This window comes from Aquila chrysaetos, chromosome 8 (genome assembly GCF_900496995.4).
Source record: "Aquila chrysaetos chrysaetos chromosome 8, bAquChr1.4, whole genome shotgun sequence".
Lineage (NCBI taxonomy): Eukaryota > Metazoa > Chordata > Aves > Accipitriformes > Accipitridae > Aquila > Aquila chrysaetos.
In genome coordinates, this window is record NC_044011.1 from 13,913,990 (window position 1) to 13,940,438 (window position 26,449).

At 38.9% G+C, this 26,449-nt stretch overlaps 1 protein-coding gene and 1 non-coding gene across 7 annotated transcripts; both read right to left on the bottom strand.

Annotated features, from left to right (window-relative positions):
• Positions 1-55: 55 nt before the first annotated feature.
• On the bottom strand, positions 56-126 carry TRNAG-GCC. Its single transcript has one exon. It is a non-coding gene; the product is annotated as a tRNA-Gly (tRNA).
• Positions 127-2,666: 2,540 nt separating this feature from the next.
• LATS1 (large tumor suppressor kinase 1) lies at positions 2,667-26,393 on the bottom strand. Of its 6 annotated transcripts, XM_041125416.1 has the most exons (9): positions 26,156-26,393; positions 20,828-21,336; positions 16,972-17,122; positions 13,569-15,097; positions 8,282-8,864; positions 7,058-7,240; positions 6,705-6,811; positions 6,165-6,378; positions 5,516-5,669 (listed from the first exon to the last, which is right to left on the bottom strand). In XM_041125416.1, the coding sequence occupies exons 2-8, from the start codon at positions 21,176-21,178 to the stop codon at positions 6,208-6,210; spliced, it is 3,075 nt and encodes a 1,024-aa protein (XP_040981350.1). In that variant the 5' UTR covers positions 21,179-21,336; positions 26,156-26,393; the 3' UTR covers positions 5,516-5,669; positions 6,165-6,207. The 6 variants fall into 6 exon arrangements, with proteins under 6 accessions (XP_029879108.1, XP_029879107.1, XP_029879106.1 ...); XM_030023248.2 differs by lacking the exon at positions 6,165-6,378 and having other exon boundaries at positions 2,667-5,669; positions 13,569-15,094; positions 16,987-17,122; positions 26,156-26,392; XM_030023247.2 differs by lacking the exon at positions 6,165-6,378 and having other exon boundaries at positions 2,667-5,669; positions 16,987-17,122; positions 26,156-26,392.
• Between the last annotated feature and the right edge of the window lie 56 nt (positions 26,394-26,449).

Below are 26,449 nucleotides of genomic sequence, written 5' to 3' on the forward strand. Positions count from 1 at the left end.
TTTTTTTTATTATTATTATTTTTAAGTGGGGAATAAAAAAAAAGAAACCGATATCTGCATTGGCCGGGAATCGAACCCGGGCCTCCCGCGTGGCAGGCGAGAATTCTACCACTGAACCACCAATGCTTGTACGGCGAAGTCTTCCCGCCTCCTTCAGTTGAAGGTGACAAAAGCGGACTGCGCCTGCGCCGCCACGGGCTTTCAAACGGTCGCGGGCCCGCCCCGCCGCGACCGTTTGAAAGCCCGCGGCGGCAGTTGAGAATTCCAAAATGGATCACCCTTCTTCCCTTTGCAGGTGGCTAATGGATGCCGTACTTCCACTCTCCCCAACCCAAAGGTAGAAGAATTAGGATCGACATAGTCTCTGGGATAAGGCACTGGGTTCTGCGTCAGCAGTTTGAGATGGGTGCTTCAAGAAGGGGTCTTTCTCAAAGACGATTTTCCCTAATAACTCTGAAAGCTGCGAGATGTTGTCATATCACTCTTAAGAAAATGAATAGCTTCATGATACATAATGTATGCATAATAGATAACTAAGATTTAATTATTTTGATGAAAGAGGCAGCAGAGGTCAGGGAAAGAGCACCAATAAATTGAACTCTTTAACACCAAAATGTATACTTTTGAGAACAGGTTACAAACATGAGATGACAACTAAGTTCAATAACATTTTTGCTATTAAAACATATGCAATTTTTTTCTTAATCAAGTAGAGCTGTTGCAGCATAAAGCGGACTCGGGGGAGTGAAGGAGAAGGAAAGAAAAATAAATGCATTTGGGCAACTAATGTTTACATTTCATATTTGATTAGCCCAGACAAGAATTTTACTTTCACTGCTTACAAAGATTCATTGTATTTTTTATTATCTCAGCAGGCATTAGGCTACAGAAACAGTTTGTAAACCTCAGCAATGTCACTGATTACCAGTAGCTGCTAATTCAGTTAGGCTGTTCACAACTGCTAGAATTCCTTCTTGTATTCTGAAGTAACTTCTAAATAAGTGTCAATGCAACCATCCACTCACATCCCCCCAGGTCCAAGACGCACGCTGCGCTAACAGTTCCATCAGCAGGGGCAAGGAAGCCTCAGCTCCTCAGCTGTTGGGCACAGACAGGCAAGCAGGAAATCTGGCCCTCCTGCAAGAAGGGGTACCCACTGGAAAAGTCAGCATAAAAGATGTTCGTATGAAAAGAACACACGTCACGGGACTTGGAGATCATGGTCCAAGCCACCACCACGTAACCCTATAAAACCCAAACATACCAGTAAGCGTTCAGAGATCACATACCACACATGTAGCTGGACTACAGGTATGCAGAGACCTGGCAAAAGGGGATGCCCATGCCGTGACAGAGACAAGTACAGAATACTCAAAAGACCGGTGAGTAACTTACTATGGCTGTGAGATAATGCAAGATTGCTAAGTTTAGTAACTAGGCAAGTAATAAATGAATAATTTGCTTAAGCGGAATTGTGTGGTGGTCTATGTATTTAATTGGAGGATCCAAAAGAACTGACAGGCAGAAGGATATTTATAATACAAAAAAGACATTATATATACATATACACATGTGGAATATATCTATATATATCTATATAGATAAATCAGTAAACTTGAATAGTGCCTTTATCAAGAGCATCTTAAGGCAATCAAACTTTTTACTACAACATTGACCCAATTGATTATCTTTTTGCTTTGGCTGAATTAAAGCAAACAGATTAAAGGTCTGATCTGAAACACCAAAGACATCTGAAACCAAAGCGTAATAGTATCTTGGGTGACAGCAGCATCATCTAAGAACCCACCCACTGCACTGCCTATTAGCTGAATAATACTAAAAGGAGTCTAAAGAAATCACTCCCACTCACAGCTTTGCAACAGCAGAAGATAGGTCAGTCTCAAAGAGACTTTCTAGCCATATATTCTATAGATTCTATTACAAATTGAGGATAGAAAAGATACAGCAAGAGGGCCTGCCCTAGGATAGAATGCCACTGAATATCAAATAGTATTTACAGTACAGTTATACGATTATAGAACATTTTATAAATACAATTAATATGTATACAAGGGCACACAAAAGAAATTTGTTTTCATGCTTTACAAAGTGAAAGTAACCTGAACTAAAACTTACTGCAGAATTCCACAAGCTGCTGGTTAGGAGCCTCTCTTCTCAACTGCCTGTACAAAGCAATCCCCATCATAGGTCACCAGTGAAACACCCATGTTTTAAGCAGCAGCTATGAAGAATCTCAATAGACTCTGAATCTATGTATGAAACGTGAAGTTTCAAAACATGGGTAAGGCATAGCATGTTGGAGAGTTGTGACAACATTTATGTATTCTCAGAGAACTTGTACTGTAACAGACTGCATTTTTGCAAGGAAATATATAATACTGCAGCGCATAGGTGGCAAAATTCAAACAAGACACATTACAAACTTCTAACACAAGATAACAGAGAATACCAGAAGCATCTACCAAATTCTAAAGATGTGAGCTCTTCCTATATTTGTTTAAAAATGGTAAAATAATATTTAATATTTCAGTTCTTGCGCATGTCCTTAAAAGACCCAATAATTTCCTTTAATAAAAGCAATTGGTTTTGCTTGTATAGAATCGTGGTGCCTTTTCAGGACCCTTTTTTTTTTTTTTTTTCCCCCCCTCAAAACACATTGGCTAAAGACAAGTTATAGTGTTAAACAGGAATATACCATAATACAATGCAGGCAGAGGAGAAATATATTCAGATAAAAAAGGCAATTTAAACAGTCAATTTAATGAAGAATTGACATTATTTTCTCTGCACGCTTCACAAATGGTAAGGCAGGCTTGATTAAATTACCTTTAACCAGTAATATATTATACTTTACTCCAAGACAAGTAGACCAGTTTTACTGGGATACTTACTATGACGGAGGATAATCTTTAAAGTTTATTTACATGGAAAACAATCTTTTTTACATAATATATAAAATGGAGTAGTTACACACTGCAGCCATTTTATAATATTTAAGCTAAATGAAATGAATCTTAAAAACTAATCTATTTCAACAGCTGTGGAACAAGCAGACAACATGAATTGTTTTATTAAGCTACAAGCCCATTTTCATTATAGAAAGTAACTAACTACCTGCTTGAGAAAAGAAAACAATTTTTCATAACCATTTTCTAACCATGATAAGCACTTCACAGTAGAGGGTAGAACTTCCACAAGTGTTTTCTCCTGTGTCCAAGTCAGTTTAAGAAGTCTCCCCGCTGCCAACCTTCTTTACGCAGTTCACTCCTTCCTCAGTTATGCCAATATAAGTAATTTTTTGGACCACACTGGAAACAGGATCACTCAAATGAACACACTTACAAGAAAGAAACCTCCAAATGCTAAACACCAAGCAGCTTTTTCACTGATCCAGTATTTAGCACAGTACTACAGACAGTTGCACTGGCACAGAGACACTGAACTGGAGCACAGAAAGGGAATGAATGGCCGGAAGCGCACAAGAATTTCTTAAGCCACCTTGGTGAGAAAAGTAAACTAGTAACTGGTGTTTGCTGCAAGAACAGCTATGAACACCAATTTCATGACATTTAGATAGTCACAATGCCAGTGCAATGGCATAAATAATAATTTAAGAAAGCAGTAATGCTTACAGGCACATTATTATTATTAGATTATCCACTGGAATTCAATTCCAAGGAGGAGGAAATGTTTTAAAATACAAGTTGTTCACTAAAAATAGTGCATTTTCTTTATCACTGTGTTAGGTTCAGGAGAAAGGAGGAGAGAGATAAAAACGTAATTCTTTCTGCCTCTCACCTGTAACTCCTGGCCTTGTCTCAGGGAAGCTGCTTAGACGGCTGCCCCCCCTCTCTGCTCCCAATAACCTCAACAGGCTCAGTACCCTCCCACCATGAGACCCACGGGGATGCCTGCTCACCTGCTGCGAGAAATTATGAAAACAGTAATGCAGAAGGCAGCAGACACAGCTGTAAGTTCCTAATTCTGTTCTGAATTGGACTGTGAAAGACGGACCACTGAAAGTGCACTGATGGCTCAGATGGACTGGTGCACGTCATTTCTCCTCACTGTCTGTGTAACTAGGAGGAAAATTGTTAAAGCCAAGTGAAACTGGTCTCCACAACAACAGTCTCAAAAGCTGTAATTTATAGTCTTTTCCCATTACTATCTCAAACATATAATAAAGAAACTTCTAAAATTTATTTTTCAAACTAAAAATTCCAACTAAAGCAGAACTGTACACACTTTACAGTTTGGTTGCAGTCAGAAAATTAAACTAGATTTCAGGAAGTGTTTTTCCTAAAGCTTCTTTTCTTCTCATAACTATATGAGAACTGATGACAGGAGACAATCAAGTTGTTTCTGAGTGGGCAGTCCTGCTTTGGGAGTACCAGTCACATGCTACAGCATTACTATGTCAAATTCAATTACTATTTAATAAAATACTAGTTCTAATGCTTTATTATACTACAGCCAAGACTGACCTTTCTTGTTCCAAAGCTGAGAACTATGCCACTACCACAAGAGCTGGAAACATTTCACCAGATAGATGGCTCAGTTTTTCCAACACTGTGAATAATTAGGCTAAATACAGTAAGAAGTGAGGGTACAGCAGCCTTCCCCCCCACGAAATGTATCAGAGAGCTTTATTAGTGTAAAGTAGGTTTTATATTTGGTCAATGTAAGGAAAAACTGTCATTAAAAATTCTGAAGCAGAGATTTGTTTTCTAAAATTATTCACTATATGTACAAATTGATACCAGGGATCATCCTAGAAAAACAAACAAACAAACAAACCACTATTTCCTATTTTGAGTACTTAGAGTACAGAGAACCAATAATAAAATTCAAGTGATATTTTTTTTCACCTAACATCAAATCTCTTCTAAATGAAACAATTAACAACGCTGGAATAAATTAATATTTGAGAACGATTTCCCTCTATTCTGGGGAAACAAAATGTACAGAGAGGGAAAGAGAAGACATAATTTTCTTAGTGTTTAAAAAAAAAAAAAAAAAAAAGCTTTCATGTATTTACCCTGGCAATCTTCCCTCAATTCTCTTAAGAGACTTTTCAAAAACTGCAGCTGCAAAATAAGTTTATTTAGTTTTTAACCTTTATTCCTCTACTAAACATAAACCAGGTCACGATTTTGAACTCCTCTACCTGCCTGTTCATCATCATCATCATCATCATCTGACTGCCGTTCAGAGTTTTGGGAGCTACCATACTCATACTCAATGGGCTTTGGATTGTTATATGGGTAGCCATTGTCATCAAAAAACCTTCGGAAGGTGAATTCATAAAAAGCATGTTCAGGATGTTTTCCATTTTTGTACCACCCATTAAGTGTATCATTTCTATTGCCTTCCTTATCATCATCACTCCACAATTTATCTGGATCAACTGGATCAAAGTTTGACGTGTCCGTAGGATGAGCAATTTTGGGAATGTAGAAAGCAGACTGCCGCCGTAGATCGCTTGAAAAATCAATTGTTTTAAAAAATGGATGAGCTTTTATTTCATCTGCACCATTTTTGCCTAAACGATCTTCTGGCCCTCGGCAGAGTTTTATAATAAGGTCAGAGGCCTCTGGAGTCAGTTTAGCTTGAGGTGGAATATGAAGTGCAGTTTGCCAGTTGATAACCTTTAAAGCAAGAAGAGGTGTTATTCTATTTACAATTTCATAAAAAGGAAAAAACACAGTGAAAATTAAAACAACAAAACAAAACAAAAACAACAAACAGTCACAATGCAATCATTCAACACCTCTAAGCATTTTCACACTAGAGGGGGCAAACACAAGGAATATTTTGCTCTTTCAGAAACACAAGGAATATTTTATCTGGAAATCTGGCAAAATCCAGATAAAGTTTAGTTTAAATTTGGAATGTGAATAGTCTGGCACAGAATACCCCTGCTATAAACCAACAAAGATACCATAAAATCCAGCACCTGGAACCTGAGATTAAGCACATGGCTTACAATCTTAAAAAGAAGGTGAGGCAATTGAATTTTGATTTATTTGATCCATTGGAAAGATTAACAGATTTAAAGTTTAAAAAAAAACCAAAACAATACTGCACTACATTTGAGCCAACTAATATCTTGCAAGCTGAATGCAGTTTTGCAAAAATGGCACCTGCAGAAGATTGCCCTCATGGTTTCTCTGAAACAGGTGGAGCTCAGGAAAGAAGCAACCCATAGCTCTGAGCTGCCAGTAACCCTGCGCAGCCACAGTTATCTGCTGCTTCTCCACCTCTGCCTGCTGAGCACCTGCAGATACACCACCAAAGGAAATCCTCTGCAGGTGAGCAGGCATGGAAGCCAAGTGGTGGGAAAAGAACACCCAGATGCTGGAAGAGGAGAAAAAGAAAAAGTGGAAGTAACAACTGGAACAGGTGCAATAAGTGAAAGGGAACAGCTGAGATCTGAAACATGAGTTTTAGTTGGCATGTTTACTGTATGACCAGACAAAAGATATGAATGTGATCCTTGAAGTCCCTTTACAAATTAAGTGTACCGCCACAGTAACGTAAAGTTTAAAATGTTGTTAGTTTGTGACATGCTGGGATAGAGCAGCACTCTCAAAAATCACCTTTGATTCCATTACAAATTAGAAAGACCATGTAAATTTCAAGCCTGCTTTTTCAGACTGCTAATACTAGACTTTTAAAGTTACCTTCATTTGTGTTTCCAGCGGTGTTTGTGCCAGGAATGGAGGCTGCCCCACTAACATTTCAAAGAGAATTACTCCAACACTCCACCAGTCACACAACTGTGTGTAACCTGAAATGAAGTCAAAACAAGGTAGTCAAAGCCTTAGTATAATTTTAACCTTGTATTGCTAAGAATAAAAAAGGTTCACAAGAGAATTCTATTCAAAACTTGTTTAAGATTTCCATATTAATAACTATTTTTGTCAAAATATTATATACTTGGGCAGTACGAGAAAGCGGTAGTGTAAGAAATGTGAAGCAAGCTACCTGAATATCAGTTACTTTGCAGTGAGAGGACAGTAGAAAAACACATTACCTGTTCGTAACAATACTTCTGGCGCAATATAATTGGGTGTGCCAACAAGGGAATGGGCCAGACAGCGCTGATGCTGACGTGCAGCCCTTCGTTCAAGTGGCTTCAGCCGATCTCCACACCTGCAATTCGCTGGGTCACCCCACTCATTGCTGAAATCCATACTGTCTTGACGTGCATGATCACCTATAATTGAGTGAGAAAGACGCCAAAATTGAAGATTATTTTAGCTCTTATCTAGTATGAAGTTTTCTTCAGCTGTTAACATTGCTTGTAATAAGACAGAATCTGTTTCAACACTCAATTTGAGAGCTAAAACAGTCATCAACATCAGGATTTTGACTTTTTGCTTATGACATAAAATACCAACTTTTGAGGACACTGTTTTTTTAAGTTAATTTTTGACATAACTAGGAGAAAGTATTGAGTTTGATCTTTTCTCAGTTTTTACTTAACATAACCACATTGGAGGTACAGGGTTTATATTGTTCTTGCTCTTATGTAAACAGAAAAAACCCCAACATTTAAAGCATCAAAAAATAAAACCAAATTTTAAATCAACTTCTCTCCAGAGACTGTGTAACAGTTTGGCCTAAGATACATGATGTTTTGATAAAAACAAGACAAAAGTAATATAAAAATTGTTTTTTAAGGTACATTTTTATTTTTGAAAATTAAAAACAAATTGCAAAATCTGTATTTTACCATTCTCAGAACTGTGAAATTGTATTTGCCCTAACATCTTTTTAGCTGTTGTTTTAAATAATCAAGTAGGATTTTTAAAAGCCTACTTAATCCTTTCTCAGAAATCAATAAGTTACACTAAAAGGAAGTACATGAGACAGTCAGAACTTGAGGCAAGGTTTTCAAGAACAATTACATTTAAAACATTAGTCCTATCTTCAAAACAGATATAGGGCTGTTGTCTGTGTAATTGTCTTGCTACCACTCTGACCTTTTCTCTCCAAATTTCAGAAGCCACTAATGCGACAAACTTACAGCAGCATAGCTCATTCCTTCTCCCTTAAGGAATCAATACCCATGCTTACAAACTCACCCTAACTAAACACTGTTTTCTATAATTTGAGTGGTGTGCAGACACTGTTAGATGCATTATTATTCAGAAAGGAAACAGCACAGTCATCTTTCTACTCATTTATTATTTAATTGCTTGCAAAGAATGACACATCAACAAAACAACAAAGAAACCTTTTATATTTCTCTTACCACTCTGGTAGTATTTTGAATCGTGGGTCCATCGAAAACCTGTACAGAGCCCGAAGTCAGTCAATTTAATATGACCATCGCGGTCTATCAAGATATTATCAGGTTTAATATCTCTGTGGATGAAGCCCATTTTATGAACACTTTCAACTGCACAGGTCAGTTCTGCTGTGTAGAACCGTGCCAGATTTTCTGGAAAGACACCCATTCTAATTAGGAGACTCATCATATCACCTCCTGGAATGTAGTCCATTACAAAGTACAAATTGTCCTTATCTTGGAATGAATAGTACAGGCGAACCACCCATTCATTGTCAGCTTCTGCAAGGATATCCCGCTCAGCTTTAACATGAGCAACCTGATTTCTAAGCAAGACATCTTTTTTCCTCAGAGTTTTTGTTGCATATAAGGCATTAGTATCCACTTTTCTTGCTAGGCAAACTTCTCCAAATGCACCAACTCCCAGGGTTTTAATTTTTACAAACATCGACTTGTCCATTTTAGCTCTTCTTAGCCGAATATAATTAGACTCCTTCTGGCACAACATTTTCCTCATTTGATCTCGGGCTTCTGGTGACAATCCAACCTGTGCAGCAAACAGAATTAAATCTGAAGAGTGAACAGTACTCTTAATTCTTGGTGATCTTCTTGTAATTACAAGGCTTAGGTAAAGCAAACCAAATACTTACATACAGCATGGGAAATAATACTTAAAGGGGTTTTGTTTTGTTTTGTTTTAATTTACACATTAGGATTCTATGAAAACATATAGAAGTGATACAAAACAAAACATGTGATCACTTGCAACAGCAAAATGCATGAGGTGCCATGCACCAGAAAGTTCTTGAGAAGGAAGTATGTTCTCGAGGACAGAAAGGGCATTTACAAACTACTGATAAAAACCACTGCAAATAATACTTATCTGAGTAACAGTGTGCATCAACTGCCTCCCTGATTCTCTTTGCAGTGCTAAAGGAAGCCAAGACGTGCCTAGGAGCAGTAAGTCACTGAGGGCTAACTAAGGAGCTGCTGTGGGAAAGGCTTCCACTCTCTAGACTACCTAGAGCAGAAGTCACTAAACTTCCCAAACATGTCAGTGGAATTTCAGTTGCAGGAGGGAGTATCCGACTCTCTCACTCTCATGCTTTCCTGTGTAACTACACAAACCAGATCCATATGGCACTGCTTCCTACTGTCCACCCACACCAAGCACGTGCCTCTGCCATAAACCAAGACCTGATCTTCCCTCTTATCACATAACCCACCTCTTTCTAACAGGACTTCAGTCACACTCTCTCTATCGCTCTCCACTCTACACACCAACTAGTTGAGCAGGGCAATTTCTTTGAAGTGGCCTACTCCACCCCACAGTATCAGTTCTTGGCTCCCACCTGTGTACATAACCCTATCTTGAATGAACATCCCTGGTGTTCTGGCCAACGCTGCTAACATTCTGACAGCTGAAACACAGGCTACACGTAACTCATCGCCTACAGTGTGCAAACCCTTATAGATAAGAACGACACTGAGCATTCTCGTCATATTCCAACATGGGTGCCTCGTAGTGTGTTTTTGCTGGCTTCAACTCCTTTAAAGTGCCATTCAATTCCAGTGCCATTTTTCTTGGCGAATTTCAGGCCCTGGAATCAAAATATCCCTTCTTTTTTTTTTTAATGTGAGCAGAATCTTTCTTCAATTTTTTATATTCTCTTCTCTGTGACACTACCCTCACATAGCTTGATGTTCATTCCTTCTTTTGTTTTCTGTCAGCATTTTCAAAATCTTATATGGTCCTTTTTTCATAGCATCTCAATTATTTTATCTGCCTACCGGGCTTGAGATCACCATCCTACAGCAATGATTTCCAAGTTCAACCTATAGTATATTGTCTTATTTTTTCCTGGATGTTCTGATCATAAAATAAAATTGAACACGGCCAAAATGAATCCCTGCAAACATCACAATTGTTACTGAAGCACTATTCTAGAAGTTTTCAATTTCCTACTGTCACATCTTACTGATTCTTGATACCAAATCTTGCTCCTTCCATCTCGTTAATGCTTCAAACACTTAAGATACTGTCTGCATAACAGTACTCGGGACCATCATCAGGATTAGGTAACCACTAGTCTAGGCCTGTATAAACTGCGTGTTAATAGATGACTTCTACTTTGTGTAAGTTACAACATAACTTGAAACAAAATATAATAGATGTGGCTGAGGAAAAAGGTGAGATAAAAGATCAATTAAATATTATTCAGTATCTTAAAAATGCTTTCAGGATACTGTATGTCACCTATTAAAGAAAATACTGTTAGAAAAATTTCTTACAGGCATCATAACAAAAATGGATCCAAAGGAGATGCAATTAGGAAAATGCATACAAAATGCGTGTCTACCCAAACAAACTTCACAAGCAGTATCAATTCAGTAAGATATAAATGGGGAAGGCTGTTTCAAATTCGAGACAAAAATTTTGTACACATCAGACAGGCAGTAGTTAGGACTGGGTAGCAGTAGTTTCAAGACTGGATGTGGGAAATAGACAATTTCTTGATTCAGAAAAGTGAGTTGAACCTTTCTCAACACATTACTGCAGGAATACCTGTGCACTGACTTCCAGGACAGAAACACCTCAAGTTTTCTGTGAATGAACATGCTTAAGGCACACTTCCAATACAGAAAGAGAGATTTTTGAAGACTTACAAATGTCAAGAAGACATATGAAGGCATGACCCTGTTGAAGTTCAGACAATGGGGGGTGGGGGTATCACCTTCAAGTCCCATCTGAACCATGAGGTCTGCTTCTGTACAGCCCCACTTGCACACAAACTGAACCCCACTGATCAGTTAGAAAACTGGCAAAGAATATAATCTAGATGGCAACAAAACCCTAGAAGGAGTGATACCCAATACAGTAATTAATCATTGCAAGACATACAAACAGAGTCTCCAAAAACTTTGTAGCTTTACCTTCTAGCACCTGCTCTCTAGCTGTTGCATCCTAACAGTTTTGTTGTAAAAAAAAAAAGAGCCCAAATACCACAATTTGTCATCTCTTCCCCCAACCCATCTTCACTTTTTCCTACGCCATCCACTAAATCAAATATTAATCACAAACTGATAGCTCTCTGGATTGCTGTATTTTCCCTAAAACTCTCCTCAGCTACAGCATTTACCAAAAATTAACCAACTTTGTCAGCTGCACAAATGTTCACGCACATACACCTTTAATTACTTCTAGTCAATGCCAGACACGAGAGCTTCCTGAATTGTGCTACAATATCACACAACTTGCTCTCATTTTGATCCCTTCTCATCTTGCTGTGCCTTAAATCATGACTTAAGTTTCTCTTTGTGGCAAAGATATCTAGCATAATTCTTGGCCAAATTCAGACATCCAAATTAAATATTTTTGAGACAGCTCCACTCTATTCCCTAGGAAACCTGACAGCATAGAAATATGTCACTGATGCTAGAAATACTGCATCCTATGAATGTAGGTATTTCTGTAGGGATGCATTCTGGTATTTTTTTTTTTTTTTCTTTCGAAATTCCTACCAAATGGGAGAAAAGAAGGGATTCAATACTTGTTTAATCCTCTTAAACTTCCTGAAAATAAGTAATGAGCTAGTTTCCCTTTCTCCTTCTCATGAAGACCCAAAATATACTTCACTGTTGTGGGATTCCTGTCCTACACCCTGATGAAAAAGGAGAGGTCTGCTGCAGCATAATACCCCATTTTCTACCCTTCAGTCTGTAATTAAACATCCCAGCTTTAAATCCAGTATAAATATTATAAATCGTATTTCATATAAGAAAAGACATTTGCTAGGGTGCCTTAAATGCACAAGAAAAATATCAAGAAAAGTTGTATCAGTGCTTTCACATACTTATGCTTGCGATACTATGGAACACAACACAGTAAGAAGGGAAAGTGAAGTTTGCAAATCAACATTAATTATAATCTTACATTTAAGTACTTAAAAATAGTCAAAACAAATTCATGCTTAATTTTGATGCAGGATTGCATGCAAAGCCCTCTAAAAAGGGATCATGCTATTCTTAATAAATACTGTTGCTCCAGAATCTTACTTGTCTACACAGGGATGGAGGCTAGAGAGTTCAGGAAAGCTTCCCACACCTTAACAGTTTAAATCAGCTGTTAGTGGAAGTGAAAAGGAAAGAGAGAAGACTAAGAATAAAGATCTAGAAAGAGTTCCAAGAAGAAATCTTGCTAACGTTTACATATTTGTGATTAAGCAAACACTTATAAAACACTACAGCTTACAGTAAGAATTTTCAAAGAGTAACAAAACACGGATTTAAAAAACAGCACTTCAAGTGGCACAAGCCAAATACATTCTTTCATAGAATAAATTAAAAGGTACATCATACGTATGTCAAATTTTCAACTACAATGGTTAAGAAAAACATATAAATAATACATCTTGAATTTGCATTTCTGCAAATCTTCATTTCACTACTTCTCACTATTTTCTCTTTTGAAATGACATATGTGTACATCAATTCCAGTTTTTACTCTTTTGATTTGGTTTAGCAGAACACTGAAATCCCAGAAATAGACCACTGACTTCATGTAGGCACAAAGAAGTTGATTTTACATGGTTTTGTTGATTTTTTTAATTATTATCCCTATTCAATTACCCCTTGTTTAAACACATACCCTTATAGCCTGGACCTTAGGCAAAAGGTACCATGGCTCTTTCATTCTAAAAATCTAACTTTTAAATATTGATTTTTTTTTTTTTTTTTAACTTAAAAAACCCTATCACTGTTTAGGTGACTATATAAACATGCTAACCAGCCTACCACTTGTCCCTGCTTTGCTTGTACCTGCAGTGTTTATTTTTTAAAAATAAAAATATTAAACAAACAAATCATTAAAATATTGCACATAACCCGCTCAAAGATCAGGATTAAATAGAACCCATAACAAAAAGCTATGAGCCATGTAGTTAAATCTCAGTTCATGCAACAATGATTTTGCTTCTGCTGCCTCATCATACATAAGCCAGATGAACTACATTTAGACATGTAAAAATCTTACTTAAAAAAACTAATTTCTAAGAAGACAATGAATTACTTAAAAAAGCAATGAAGAACTTGCCACATCTCAAACAAAAACTAAAAATAGACTTCAATACCACAATATACCACAATGTTCTATTTATCTGTACTATTTAAACATTCTACAATTAGGACATATTTCTTAAAATGAATATGGGAACAGTTCTAGTCATAGATTTAGAAAGAAGAAAGAGTTTACCCGCATCATTTCATTCTCTAGTTGTTTTTTCCGATGCAAACGCTGCTGATGTGACTTGAGTATATTCTCCACATGCTGCTCCATGAAGAATTTAAAGGCTTGAGGGGAATAGCTTTGAATGCGAGACTCTCTTCTTTCTTCATCTTTCTTGTTTTTTCTAACAGGAACAGGTGATGTTGTAATTTGTTTCTTTTCTTTATCTGTTGAATCAACACATTCATAATTCTTTTCATTCTCATCCTCCTTAGATAAAATAGGTGGTTCCTCCTTGTTGAGCTTGGGTCCTGTCTCATACAGATTGACAGAGGGACTCTGGTGTAACAAGTGTTTTGGATAAGGTGGTGGGGGACCCTGGTAATTCGGAGCCTCTGCAACAGGAGACATAACTGCCATATTTGTAGATGGACTCTCAGTGAAGGGAATGGTCTGAACAGTTTGCACTGGCTGTGGCATCCAGGAAGGGTGAGTGGGCGCCAAGGCAGTCTGTAGCTCTGGTTTTAACACACGCATGCTTTTTACTGGTTGCTGAATGGGAGCTGGCGTTATAGCTGTTACTGTTGTAGCTGAAGGCTGAGAGCTGCTCGAGTGACTCTGCCTATTTCCATGATGGCTGTTGAAAGAATTTGACCGTACAGGAACGTTGGGTTGCCATGTAGGCATGTCATGCCCATTGCCAGGTGATGACTGCGGTTGCACAGGGGAAGGCTGTGACCAGGACGCAGGTATTCCAGCTACATTTGTATTATAAAGTTCCATGTTGTGACTGTTTCTATTTGGCACCATCATTGCCTGAGGAAGATTCCCATTGGTGTATGCTGAAGGAGGAGCAGATCCTCCTGCCTGCATCTGTAGTGCTGTGGGGCTTTGCCTGTTAGTTGGATTCATGGGGTATGGGGGCGGCTGGCGACTCACTGAGTTCCCAGACACCACATTCTGGTGAACGATGAATTCTGCCTGACAATTGCCGTTTTGCATCCCAGCTCTTCCTGAGGGAAAACTAAATTTGCTGTTGGCAGAACTCTGCATGATTATTGGTTGCCTGCCAATGGGGACAGCACTCATGCCTCTCTGAGCCTGCGTGGAAGAATTTATCGGTGGGGGATTCATAGGCGGAGGTGGATAACCATCCTGCCATGCTCCTGGTGGCACTGGAGAAATACGAGAGATCACATATTCCATGTTTCCAGAGTAACGCTTTGTTTGAGAGTTTGGTTCCCAGGAAGGAGGTGGAGGAGTAGTTCCCCTTGGAGGAGGTGTCTGTCCTCGAGGTGGTGGAGGAGGAGGAGTCACACTCCTTATCTGTGGTAGAGGCGGAGGATTCACTCTTTGTCCGTTACCAGGATGAGCCTGAGCAAATGCTGCAATGCCAGATCCAGATAATGGCCTTCCTACATCAGGCTGAGCGCTGGGACTTTCTGAGCGATAAACTACACCATCTCCCAGGGAAGGGCCATGCCTCTGAGGAACCAAGGACTCCTTAGAACCCTTCCAGCTCTGCTTGCGGTTAACTGATTGCTGTACAGTCCCTGCTTTTACAAGAAGAAAACACAGCATTTATATTATTAGATATTATTTCTATTTACTGCCTTGAATATTTTATTCTTCTGCATTAATTACTCCAGAAATAGGATGGGAATTCTCCAACATAGCATCATACCCTGTACTTCACATGAAAAATGTATTTCTATCTAGTAATACACAGCATGCTACGGTAATATGCTCAGTACACAGTGTAAGAGCAAAAAAATGCAATGAAATTCTAGTATCAGAGTTTTTAGAAATCACTTTTCTGAAGCTGCATTTTGCTTCAATTACAGATGCACTCAATTTTTAATTGAAAAAATGGTAATATGCAAAATTATTAGGCATACTATGTATTTTTAATCATGCACAAAAGCAACTCTCAGACGACATGTTCAGTACAAAAGCAAAAAAAGCAATAGCACAGAAAAACAGCATTAGTCATGTTGCTATTCCTTCCAGTTCAACACTTAAAATAAATGAAGTGTTCTTAAACTAAAATTTAACTGAATGCTGTAAAATCAAACAGTCCGCTTACACCCTTGTATGCATACAGTTCATCCAAAATTGTTATGTTCCTTGCATGTGAAATTTAAGTATTTTAATTTTAAAAGTTATGTCTTTATGGGTAAAAGTGTTGTATAGAGGCAAGAACTAAAACTGTATGAAAGTAAAACTTACATAACCAAACTCTACAATATATTTACTTTACAGATGTTATTTTGCATCATATAAACAAACTAATACACAAGGAACTGCTAGTGCATGCAGTCTTATTGTGCTTTTTACAATGTTATTACTGCGATACTTGTAAACACATACAGTACTGTAACTGCTGAAAGTCACTGTATCTTCCATCAAAGAACATGTTAATTACTATATCTCTGCATGTAACAATGAAAATCACAGCTAAATGATGGCATCTAGCTAGCAGCTTCATACAAGCACTGACTAACCCTGCTTCACAGGCTAAATGAAAATAAGGCTGTACTTTGCTACTCTTGACTACTAATTTTTCCTCATACCTATATGGTTGATTTAAAAATGTAACATTACAGAGCCAGCAGCTCAGCACTCAACTTCAGTCAAACAGAAGTTCAGTATTTCTGCTGCATTTGAAAGTTACCATTTGTTTAGGTGTATGCTACTAAAACCTGGTAAAAAAAAAAAACAAAACCAACCATCAAGATGTATTAAAAATGTGCTTGCATAAATTAAGAGAGCAATAATAGCAAGTAGCAAAATTCTGACTCTGTTCCTACTAAAGCTATAGTCTGTCCCCTAACTTCTATAAAAACATGAAGTCTGCCTTAAAAACCAGACAAACAAAATCTGGAATCAAGCAGAGAGAAGGATCTTGAAACAGGACATCCTAAAATACAAATTGTGTAGCCATATGATATATAAATATACACACACACACAAATAATATATATATATACACACAGAAGCACCCACATGTAGTGCTGCTATGTGGGAGAGTATGTGAAGAGAGAGACAAAAAATTAAAAAAAGAATTTGGTGCTCACCACTGACTTCTAAATGGCATCTGACACTGAGAACAAAATACGGGCATCGCACCAACAAGGGACAAAAATTACTAAAATGAGATCTGAATGCCATTCCTTGTATAAAATACTTACATACAATATTAAGACCACGCAGTTATAAAAAGAAACATTTAAGAAATTCATGTCAAATATACATATCTTTCAGAAAAATTACACTATATACTTTACATGCTATTTTTAAAAGCAAAAAACTGTATATCAACATCTCCTCTGTTCCACTGTGAGCACATGAAGGAGGAATTTGCTGTTTTGTATTTTTCACCTATAAGAATACACTCAGTGAGTTACTGAGTTACCATGGATACACCTACCTGGTGGTTTCATACCTGCATTTACAGGTCTTGCTGCTGCTGCAACCATCTGTTCCCGACGAGGATCCTGGTAGCTCATTTTACTTATAAATTCAATGGCAGCTTCTATACTACGGTTGTTAGTTTGTCTAAGAGCTTGTATAACCATATCCTAAAGAGAAAATTACATACAAAAAATAAATTACAAGAAAATGGCAAAAATACCAAAAAAATCACTGTTATTTAGCCAAACATCCTTCAGTAATTTTACCAAAGTACATGACTGATTTCTCTCAATTGATTTAAAACTAATTTTAAAATGTTTTCTCCACAGCAGATCCTCCAAAACACTCATACAGTCTGGATCTTCAGGAAAAGAAGTTAACTTGTTGAAGCACTGTAGTCTGATGTAAATCATGCCACTTTGCTATTTGTACAAACAGTTTGCTTATACGCACTGATACACACTACCCAGGTTAACACCTAATTACATGATGACCAGAGGTCCCTTCCAACAACCTAAGTTATTCTATGAAAGATACCCTAATGTGAAATTCAGAACTTTGGGGTTTGCTCATTTTCCTTCAACTCAGCATGACTTTTTGTCAACAAATATCCATTAGTTTCTCCCTAAGAATTCTTCCTGATGAAGACAACATTACTGGCAGAAATTCTATTATTTTTGTGGTAGATTTAGGCTCTGTGTTCTTAGAGATCCAAGCACAAGTTCTGATCTGATGGTCAATCCCAGCTCTGTCAATGGAAAATTTATTATGGACCAGTGGTTTTTCCAGTGACTTGAATGAGATCAAGGTTAAGCAACAGAAGCAGCATTTCAGATGGTTAAAAGTCAGGCACTGCTCTCCCACTTACATTACACGGGATTTGTGCAGCTGACTCAACAAGTCTGAAACAAATCCACAGCACAACTCCCTGTAATTAAGCACACTGTCTTCAATGATTTGTTATGGCCATACTTTGTCATATCAAAGCAATCATTTCCATTCACATTATGTTTGAACAGGTTACCCACATATAACAGCATTCACCTCCTACTAAAATCAATGGGAAATCAAAAAGGGCTCAGAAGGGAAGTAGTCAGCATCAATTTCAAATTCAAACCCACATGTATACTTTCACCCTGTCTGTGCACATTTTTAACACTACAAACATACAAAATTACATATAGCCTTCAGAAACAATAATTAAATTTGGTGAAAAAAAGAAGAACCTTAAAAAAGAATTTTAAAATTAAAAAAAATATATAATAAGGTTGTCGCAGTGTTTACAGAACAGCTGACATTGTTGGAAAAAGCAGATACAACTTTTGATCTTGTAGCTCCTTCACGAGACAGTTATGTCTGCAACACTTCTATTATAGGCAAGACTGATCTGTTGCAAAGAAGTACATTTTCAGCACCAGTATGCTATTTGATCATCGTGCAGAGAGTTAAGTTGTCCAGAGTATTTAACTTCCAAATTGAATATACTTTTATAGGACCCATCATTCATTTCTACCTATCAACTTAAATTTTCTTCTTAATCAGTTTTAAAACCAAATTTACTGTATTTTTAGCCAAGTAATTCTACTATATATAAACCTGAACCTACAAGTTAACATCATCAAGCCATAAAGACACAGAGAATCTCAAGGTACAGAACCAGTAACATTTTAAGAGCTGAAATCTAGTTCCCTCTCCACTAACCAGAAGACCTGAGTAAGAGCCAAAGGATCTCTCTCCCCCCTCTAGCTGAAAAACAAAAGCCTTGGTCACCTTATGTGACCTGAAGTATTCTATGTCTTGAAGAATATCACCTTACACAGAACATGTGAGGACTGCACTTGAATCCTAATAAGAGAGATTTCCTGTAAGCTGTTTAGGGTGGGTTTTGTTTGTTTGTTTGTTTAAGACAAACACGACAACTGTGTTCTCCCATAATTACTATACATATATATTACTATCTATATACACACTATAGAGAGATATATACCTATCTGATACTGATAGATATCTATCTATCTGCTCAGCTTTAACCCTGAATACTACCTACTGCTTGAGGGGTGGGGGGAATAAGCAGAAAGTTTGTGACATTCTAATATATTAAAAAAAAAAAAAAAAAAAAAATCAGCCACTTACAGGTGGCCAACACACCCCAGCTATGATCCAGTCCATGAAACAATCCCAGCTCAAAATATATTCTCATTTCACTCCTACTTGCTGTCTCCAATACCCCCCACCAAGAAAAATGCTTTCCTATTTCAGCTCTATCTGTTCCTGGTGGTGTTCATGGGCCAATGCCATATGGACTATCGTGGCAACACAACTGTGGGTTAACATATGGCAGAAACAGCTTACGCTGGCACTGTGCCTGAAAAAAGTTCCATATAACCACAAGTGTCCTGGGAATTCTCAGCTGTATCCAAGAACAAAGGGTAGGAGCAAAAGGCTTCAAGATACAAAGGATCCAACAAAAATACCAACTTAAGGTACCTTTCCAGTTTATTATCCAGCCATATACCATTCTTCAGTTCGCAAAAATGACTGCAGGTTCAATCTGTAAAAAATGGATCTGAAAACTGATCTACTTTTAAAAAAAAAAAATAAAACAAAAAACCAACCTCAGCAACAAACCGCAGAGCAGGAGCAAATTATTACAAAATCATTTATCATTATAAAATCCTTCCATTCTTACTGAAAGCAGAGTCTGGACTGTGTATCTGAGCAAGTGAACGGAACCTGAAAAACCACTATCAGCACCTGACCCTGGGACATTGTTGAGGAAAAGTCAGCTGATAGTTTTGGAGAAGCTCACTCTTGGTAGAGGTAGATCTCTCCATAAATACCGATGCATCACAGCCAGCAGAACTTGTGAGCTGGTCACTACTACAAGCAGTGTACTTCTGTAAAGACAATCCCTGTTATGGTCCTGTGTCTTTTTCCTTTGGAAAGATGAGTGGTTTGCTAGCAATTTTTTTTTAACCTGCTTTTGTAGTCAGGTTTACAGAGAAAGCATGAAAACAGCTGAAATTTACTTTGATCTGCAAATCCCAGTAAAAACACAGGAGCTGCAAGTGTGTTAATTTTTTATTCCTGGAAACCACTTTTCAGACTCCTTTCACTTATTAAAATGGATGAATGGAAATAAGTTTAGTCAATAATTTGAAAAATAAATAAATTGAACAATTATTTAGTTCCCTATTCTTATAATGAAAATAACAGCAGAATAATTACTCATGCCCAAGATTTTCAAGAGACTTGACATTTTTTACATTTTTGTCTTGAGAGTACACTGCAGAGAAGACACTTTGCAACTGGTTTTGTCATGTACCTTGTTATTTTATATGTACTTGACAAAGTACATAAAGTAAGGATAGCCAAATTTCTTTCTCCACAACGTTAAAGTTTCTATAAGCCACAGATGTAAAAAACTCATTAAAATTAATTTCTGAAATATTTGGTACTGCCTTTCAATTTAGAATGGCCATATTTTATCAACATATTTTAATTGAGCACAATTCAAAATTCCATCGAGTACCAGAGGCAAAATCCATGTCCTACAGCCCAGTTCTCTCTGCCTAAAATGATACAAAAAAATTAAAACAACCTACCCCTACCACATAAGAACAAACTGCACAAGATGCTTAAAAAAAGAAAAAAAAACCCAAAGCCAAGCCTCTCTAAATCCTTCTATTCCTCTTCTGCATCCCCCATTATTACCAGTTTCACTACATACTAATTAGAAACCTACCAGGTTTTGAAGAAGCTATTTTGCTTATCATATGTTGTTCAAATATTCCATGATCAACACCCCCTCCGACATGTACTAATACTTTATAGTTAGCAGAACATCAAATCTTGAAAATAAAATATTTCACCTCATCAAAGCCAGCAGCTTGTAAGTCTTGCAGCATTTGTCGATTAACTTCTGATGTTCCTTTGACAGCTGAGGTTGTTTCGTTTGCAAAAGGCAGAAGTGAGTTTCTTATCTCCTGCAAAACTTTATGATATGTTACAAATTTGGGGGGATTTCGGCCTTGTCTAGGATCTTCAGATAACATTTTGCCCATGCTGTGATCAGCTTTAGCAGCATCTGAGGGTTTAGGTAAATTCCTGAGGCTCTCTCGTATTTCCTGTAGCATCTGCTGGCTGCTGCCAGTATAGTTACTGGCAGGAAAAGTCTTAGGCCTCATCTGTCTATAACCTTCTGGCTTCTCACTTCTCTTCATGAAAACATGTATATATGCAACCTCCACCAAGGACTCGCAGACACCACAATTCAAGGAAGACTCACTGGTAGTTTCAGAACTTGTGAAAGCAGTGGCTCTTCACTGTGAAACCATGGGTCCTGTAGTGCTGGAGTTTGTCACAAGCCAAAACTGCTATCCTGTCAACAAAACAAACAAAAAAATCCCCTTATAGGTACAGCAGTGACAAAGTTCACAACGTAGTACTGGTGGCAGTGAAATGGTCACACGCAGCACTGCCTTCACAGTTATTTAAAGCATGCTAAGCAACTTCTTCAGGCAGTCTTTACTCAACCTAAATTACAAACTGTGTTCAGCTTCTAACGGTCCGTTCACAAAAAAATGTTTTAGGTGCCTCAAGTCCAAACAGTCCTGAATTGCAAAGGATGTGGACAGACTAAAGAGGAACTCTGTATGGTGGACAAAGCTCTGAAGAGCAGATATGAACTGCTGTGTGTGCTACCCCACCACTGCTTCCTTTGCCTTCCCTCTCTGCTGGGTGCTGTCTCCATTCATCATCACCCACGTTCTCTCCATCAACACTTTTACAGCTGAAGGTGCCAACTCCACTACCCAGTTAACTAGGATATGGACCAAATACCCTAGCTGTTCAACAATTCTGACATCAGGCCCCACAAATGGATGGAAGTGAGAAGTACAAAGTACACCAGTGAAAGTATACAATTACCATGATTGCGTCCATTCTTCAGCAGTCACACACGTAAAAGGTAAACACTTGCCTAGCTCATCGCACGCAGCTTTATGATTTCTTGTACCATCTCCCATTTAAACCTGTTTAAGAGTTCGGTTTTCTAAGGCTGTCACAGTCTCTTAGCTTGATTCTCCTTGAATCCTCCAGTCTTTGTCAATAGTTACTTTTAAAATTTATTTTACATAAGGGAAGATGAAAGCGGGGGGGGGGGGAAGAAACAACATTTAATCAAACTTTTTTACTGTAAAACCATTTAACAACTCAAGCATCAAATGCACTGAGAGCATAGCTGTGACATTTGGTAAGGGAAACAGAACTTTCTGCCAAAAACAAATAAAAAACGTTTGCATTTTGAAGGCGCTGACTCATCAGGGAAATAACCCTGTATCTGCGGAGAACTCAAATCTCTGCATTTGTGCTGTGCACTAGTTAGTACTGTAACACTCTAACTAGTATGGCAAAGTATAGAGCAACTAAGGTGAAACACTGAAGAAGTTACAGAGCATTTGCCTCTTTAGAATATCATGAAATAAAACTTCTGCAGTCTCTACTGCTCCACAGAGGAAGACCAATTACTAAGATAGCGCAAGATAGAAAAATTACATATTTTAGCACTTTTCTTCACAGGCAGCCAGAAGAACAGTAAAGCTCAACTCACACTGTTCCTTTACTATAATGCAATGTCTAACAGTAGCAATACCAAAACGTTCTTATTTTCTTGTTTCTGTTTCTCAAAGTGATAAAAAATTGATTCCTAGTTTTCTGAAGGATTATTTTTGAGGATTCAGATGTCTACAAGCATCTTTTGTCTCTTAAAGAAGTAGTGTGTAGATAAGTTTCTCATATTAGCCATGAATTAAACAGGTGTCTAAGTTCTACACAGTCTACATAAAAGCCACTCTTCCTTCATCCACGTTTCACTTCTACAGTATTTGCATTGCCATAAACCAATTAATGATTCAGTGATCGAAGAAGAATATGACAAGGAGTTAATAGGAAAAATAACCCTCTAATATACATGCAAATTATATGAATTAAATACACATGCTGCCCATATACAAATAAAACCCAAAAGCTTGAAGTAATACATAAATAAGGACTGTGAAAAGAAACACAAGGGACACCCACTTAATCCCATTCTCCTTGGAGAACCACTTAAGAAATAATATAATTCCTCTAATGGAACTATCTAAATCTTATGTGCTATAACTTCACCCACAAGCTTTCTTTGCCCTGTGACAGGTTTAAAACCTTAAATCAATGTAATTTGGTAGTTATATTGAAGTTTTTTCCTGCAGTCTGGTAGCATACAATTCTTCAGTGCTCACTGAATAAGGAAAAGATCATCAGACATACAAGTGAATTTTAATAATAAACAGTGAAGTTTTGCTCAAAGTATTAAGAAATCTAGATTCAGCAGAAAGAACAGCATGACAGCAATTAAAATGCAATTTAATTTTGGCCACTTTCAAAATAATTTTCAAAACATGCCATATTTAAGACCACATTGAAAATACTTTGTCAAAAACACTTTCCAAGGAAAATGGAGTAACTATATTCAGACCATTTTACTAGTTTTGCTATGGATGTTCCTTTTCTTTCCAAGAGACCTGCTTCAAAAAAACACGTTGGATACCCAAGTGCGAGGACATATACTAATAACACTTGAAAGAGTCACCACCTCCAGAAAAGTCAAACCTCTAGCATAAACTCATCCCAAAACATAGGGCAACAAGGCTAAGTATCTTAGAGGCTTAGTAATCTAGATTACTTGTTCAAATTCAGTCAAAATTAGGAGTAATGACTACGTCATCATTGGCAGGCTAATCTAGATAAAACAGTTGGTATTGATCTTGTGTCACACACATACCAACAAGAGAAGAAAAAAGTGTCCATACACGACTTATTATTCCTTTTATTAAGTTCCAAGGGCCTGGAATTCAGGAGAAAACAGTTGTTTTGCACCTATGTATTCTACCATAATTTCATCTGGTATTTCAATATTCACTTTATGGTTACACCGTGGGTAGCCGAGATAAACAAATGTAACACCCCTAAGAGAAAGAGACCTAGAGTCTACCACCTAGGGGGAAAAAATCAGCTTGTGCTCTGATTTCTTTAGAAATACAATTCTCTCAGTTTTGCACCTTTCTAAAGTGCTTTGAGAACTTTAAGACAGCATCCCTTGTAAGTGTTTGATAGCTATTATTTTGCTGGCAACTGCAGCATAACAGGATATGCACTAAGCAGTCTTGGAAAATAAAGCTGCACTTTCACATAAATTTTTAGCAGAAGCAGAGCTTTACCAGTGTAAACCAGCCAGTCCACTTATCCCCCACCACTTAGTAGCACCAGCATAATTATGTGTAAGGCCACAGAGAGCCAATCAAGCTAAGGAACTTACGCAGATAAATAGTAACTTTTTTTTTTGGTGGGTTGTTTATTTGGCAGCAGTGATGGGTAATGGTAGTTTGATGTGTATGTGAAACTACAGTCTTAACTGCTCAGAAACCCAATTAAATTGGTCCTTCAGTTTAATGAAGTACAAGAAAGCAAGTGCTACTACAGTTCATCTTGCTTTACATATGAACCTCAAAATTCAAAGTCACCCCCTCTTACAGACATTTACACATATTTCAAAACAAGAAAGTTTTGACTGCTCGGTAAGAAACCTATCTCAATTTTGTACTTTTAACTAGCAAACACAAACTGCATACAAGGGAACTGACATCTATTCCCTCTTGCAGTTGTGTCATTACATGTAAATGATAGATCTGCTTGTTAACGCAGCTGTTTCTGCTGATGAAGTTCTCCACTTCCCTAAAGAACTTAAAAAAATATTTTTTCCTTTCTTTTCAAAATATGGGGAAAAAGTATTTTCCTCTACAGGTCAAACTGTAAGTCAAAAAAATACTTGTCTTTTTACAGTATAATCATGAAAGACTAGACTTAAAAATCAGCATTTGAATGAGAACACAGAATGGTTGCATGCAACTGTTGATGACTTCAAAGTTTTTCTGGGGAAAAAAATACACAGCTTTGTAATAGATCTGTAACATTTCTTATCTCTGAAAGTTTTGAGCATAGTTTTAAATACTCGTATTTCCAATTAGGTATCGAATACCACATATTAATCTAGTTTGGTTCCCTCTCTCATGTACCTATTCTAATAAATTATTTTATACATAATCACAACACTTTATTGCTGCGGGTGGGGGGAAACAATCAAGAACTTAGGAGACATAAAATTGAGTTTGTAGGGGCTTGGTTCAAACCAACAAAAGCAAGCTGTTCTTCAGATAACAGGCCGCTGAGCTGTAAAGCAATTTCCCACAGGATTCATTTCCAGTGCTAAAAGTTTCCATAGAATGAGGAGAAAGCTGGACCCTGACATCAGTAAATAAACGCAACTACATACGGTCAGGGAAGACTGAGCTGGAAATGACCAGACGCTCACTGAACGTTGGGAACATCGTGCATTTGCTCTACCTGTTCCCACTCCTATGCTCTGCTATCTCCTTTAACAGGATACTGCTCTTACTTACGTACAAATGTATTCTTAGTCGCCCTCGGTAGCAGCAGTCGTTATTTCGAGAGCGCCTAAGAGTGATCTTTACGGGTACCGGCCAGACAGCCGCTGAGGACTAAAGTGTAAGCTGCGTTGGCACAGACCTGTACCAAGGTAACTCCGACAGCACAGCAGTACCCAGCGTTTCAAGGACCACCCCGACCGGGGGGAGTTCAGCGCCGGGATGAGCGCCGGGCACAGCACAGCCACGAGCAGCCCGACCCTCTCCCAGGGCAGCGGCACGCCCGCGCCTCCGTCGCCCAGCCAGCCCCAGGCCGCGACCCGAGCTCGGTCTGGCGCAGCGCTGGTCTCCCGGCGCCGCCGGTCCTCCCCGCGCGGGCCGGCGGGACGAGCGCCGGGGGCGGCCGGACCCTCGCCCTGCGGCGGCGGCGCAAGGGCCCAACCGGCCCCGCCGCCCCACCCGAGCAGCCGTTCCCCAGCGGGCGAGAAGCCCCCTTCGGAGGCGCCAATCCCCAGCGGAGGAACCGGAGAAGACACCGTCTCCCGCGGCCGCGTCCCGCCCGGGCGAGAAGGGGCCAGGACGCCCCGGTCGGCCGTGCCGGAGAGTGCTCGTCGTCGTCGTCCCCGCGCTGCGGCCGCGCCTCGGCCTCTCGTCCTCAAACCGCAGCTGCCCCCCCCCCCCCCCCCCCCCCCCTCCACGGCGGCACAGCGGACCTACCGGCGGCGAGAAGGCGGCGGCGGTGGCGGCGGCGGCAGCGCCCCGAGCCCGGGCGTGGGCGCACGGAGTTCGGCCCCGCCCGCGCGGCAGCGACGACGACGACCGCCGCGGCCCTCCGCGATGCCGGCAGCGGCTCCTCGGTCCCTCCGCCAGCTTCCGCCGCCGCCGCCACGGGCCTCTCAGTTCGGCGCCGCCATTTTGTCGGTGTCTCCGCCGCGGAGGGTTTCCCGGATATGGGCAGCTCCCGGCCTGCCTTGCGCGCCGGGCGCTTCCCCCCGCAGCCCCGACCCGGAT

Excerpts from the sequence above, each read along its gene's own strand:
- LATS1 (XM_030023244.2), bottom strand. The coding sequence starts at position 21,178 with ATGAAGAGAAGTGAGAAGCCAGAAGGTTATAGACAGATGAGGCCTAAG. Across the intron at positions 17,123-20,827 it reads AAGCTGCTGGCTTTGATGAG|GATATGGTTATACAAGCTCT; the intron begins GTGAAATATTTT and ends TTTTCTCTTTAG. Across the intron at positions 8,865-13,568 it reads TAGAGAATGAAATGATGCGG|GTTGGATTGTCACCAGAAGC; the intron begins GTAAACTCTTTC and ends TTTGCTGCACAG.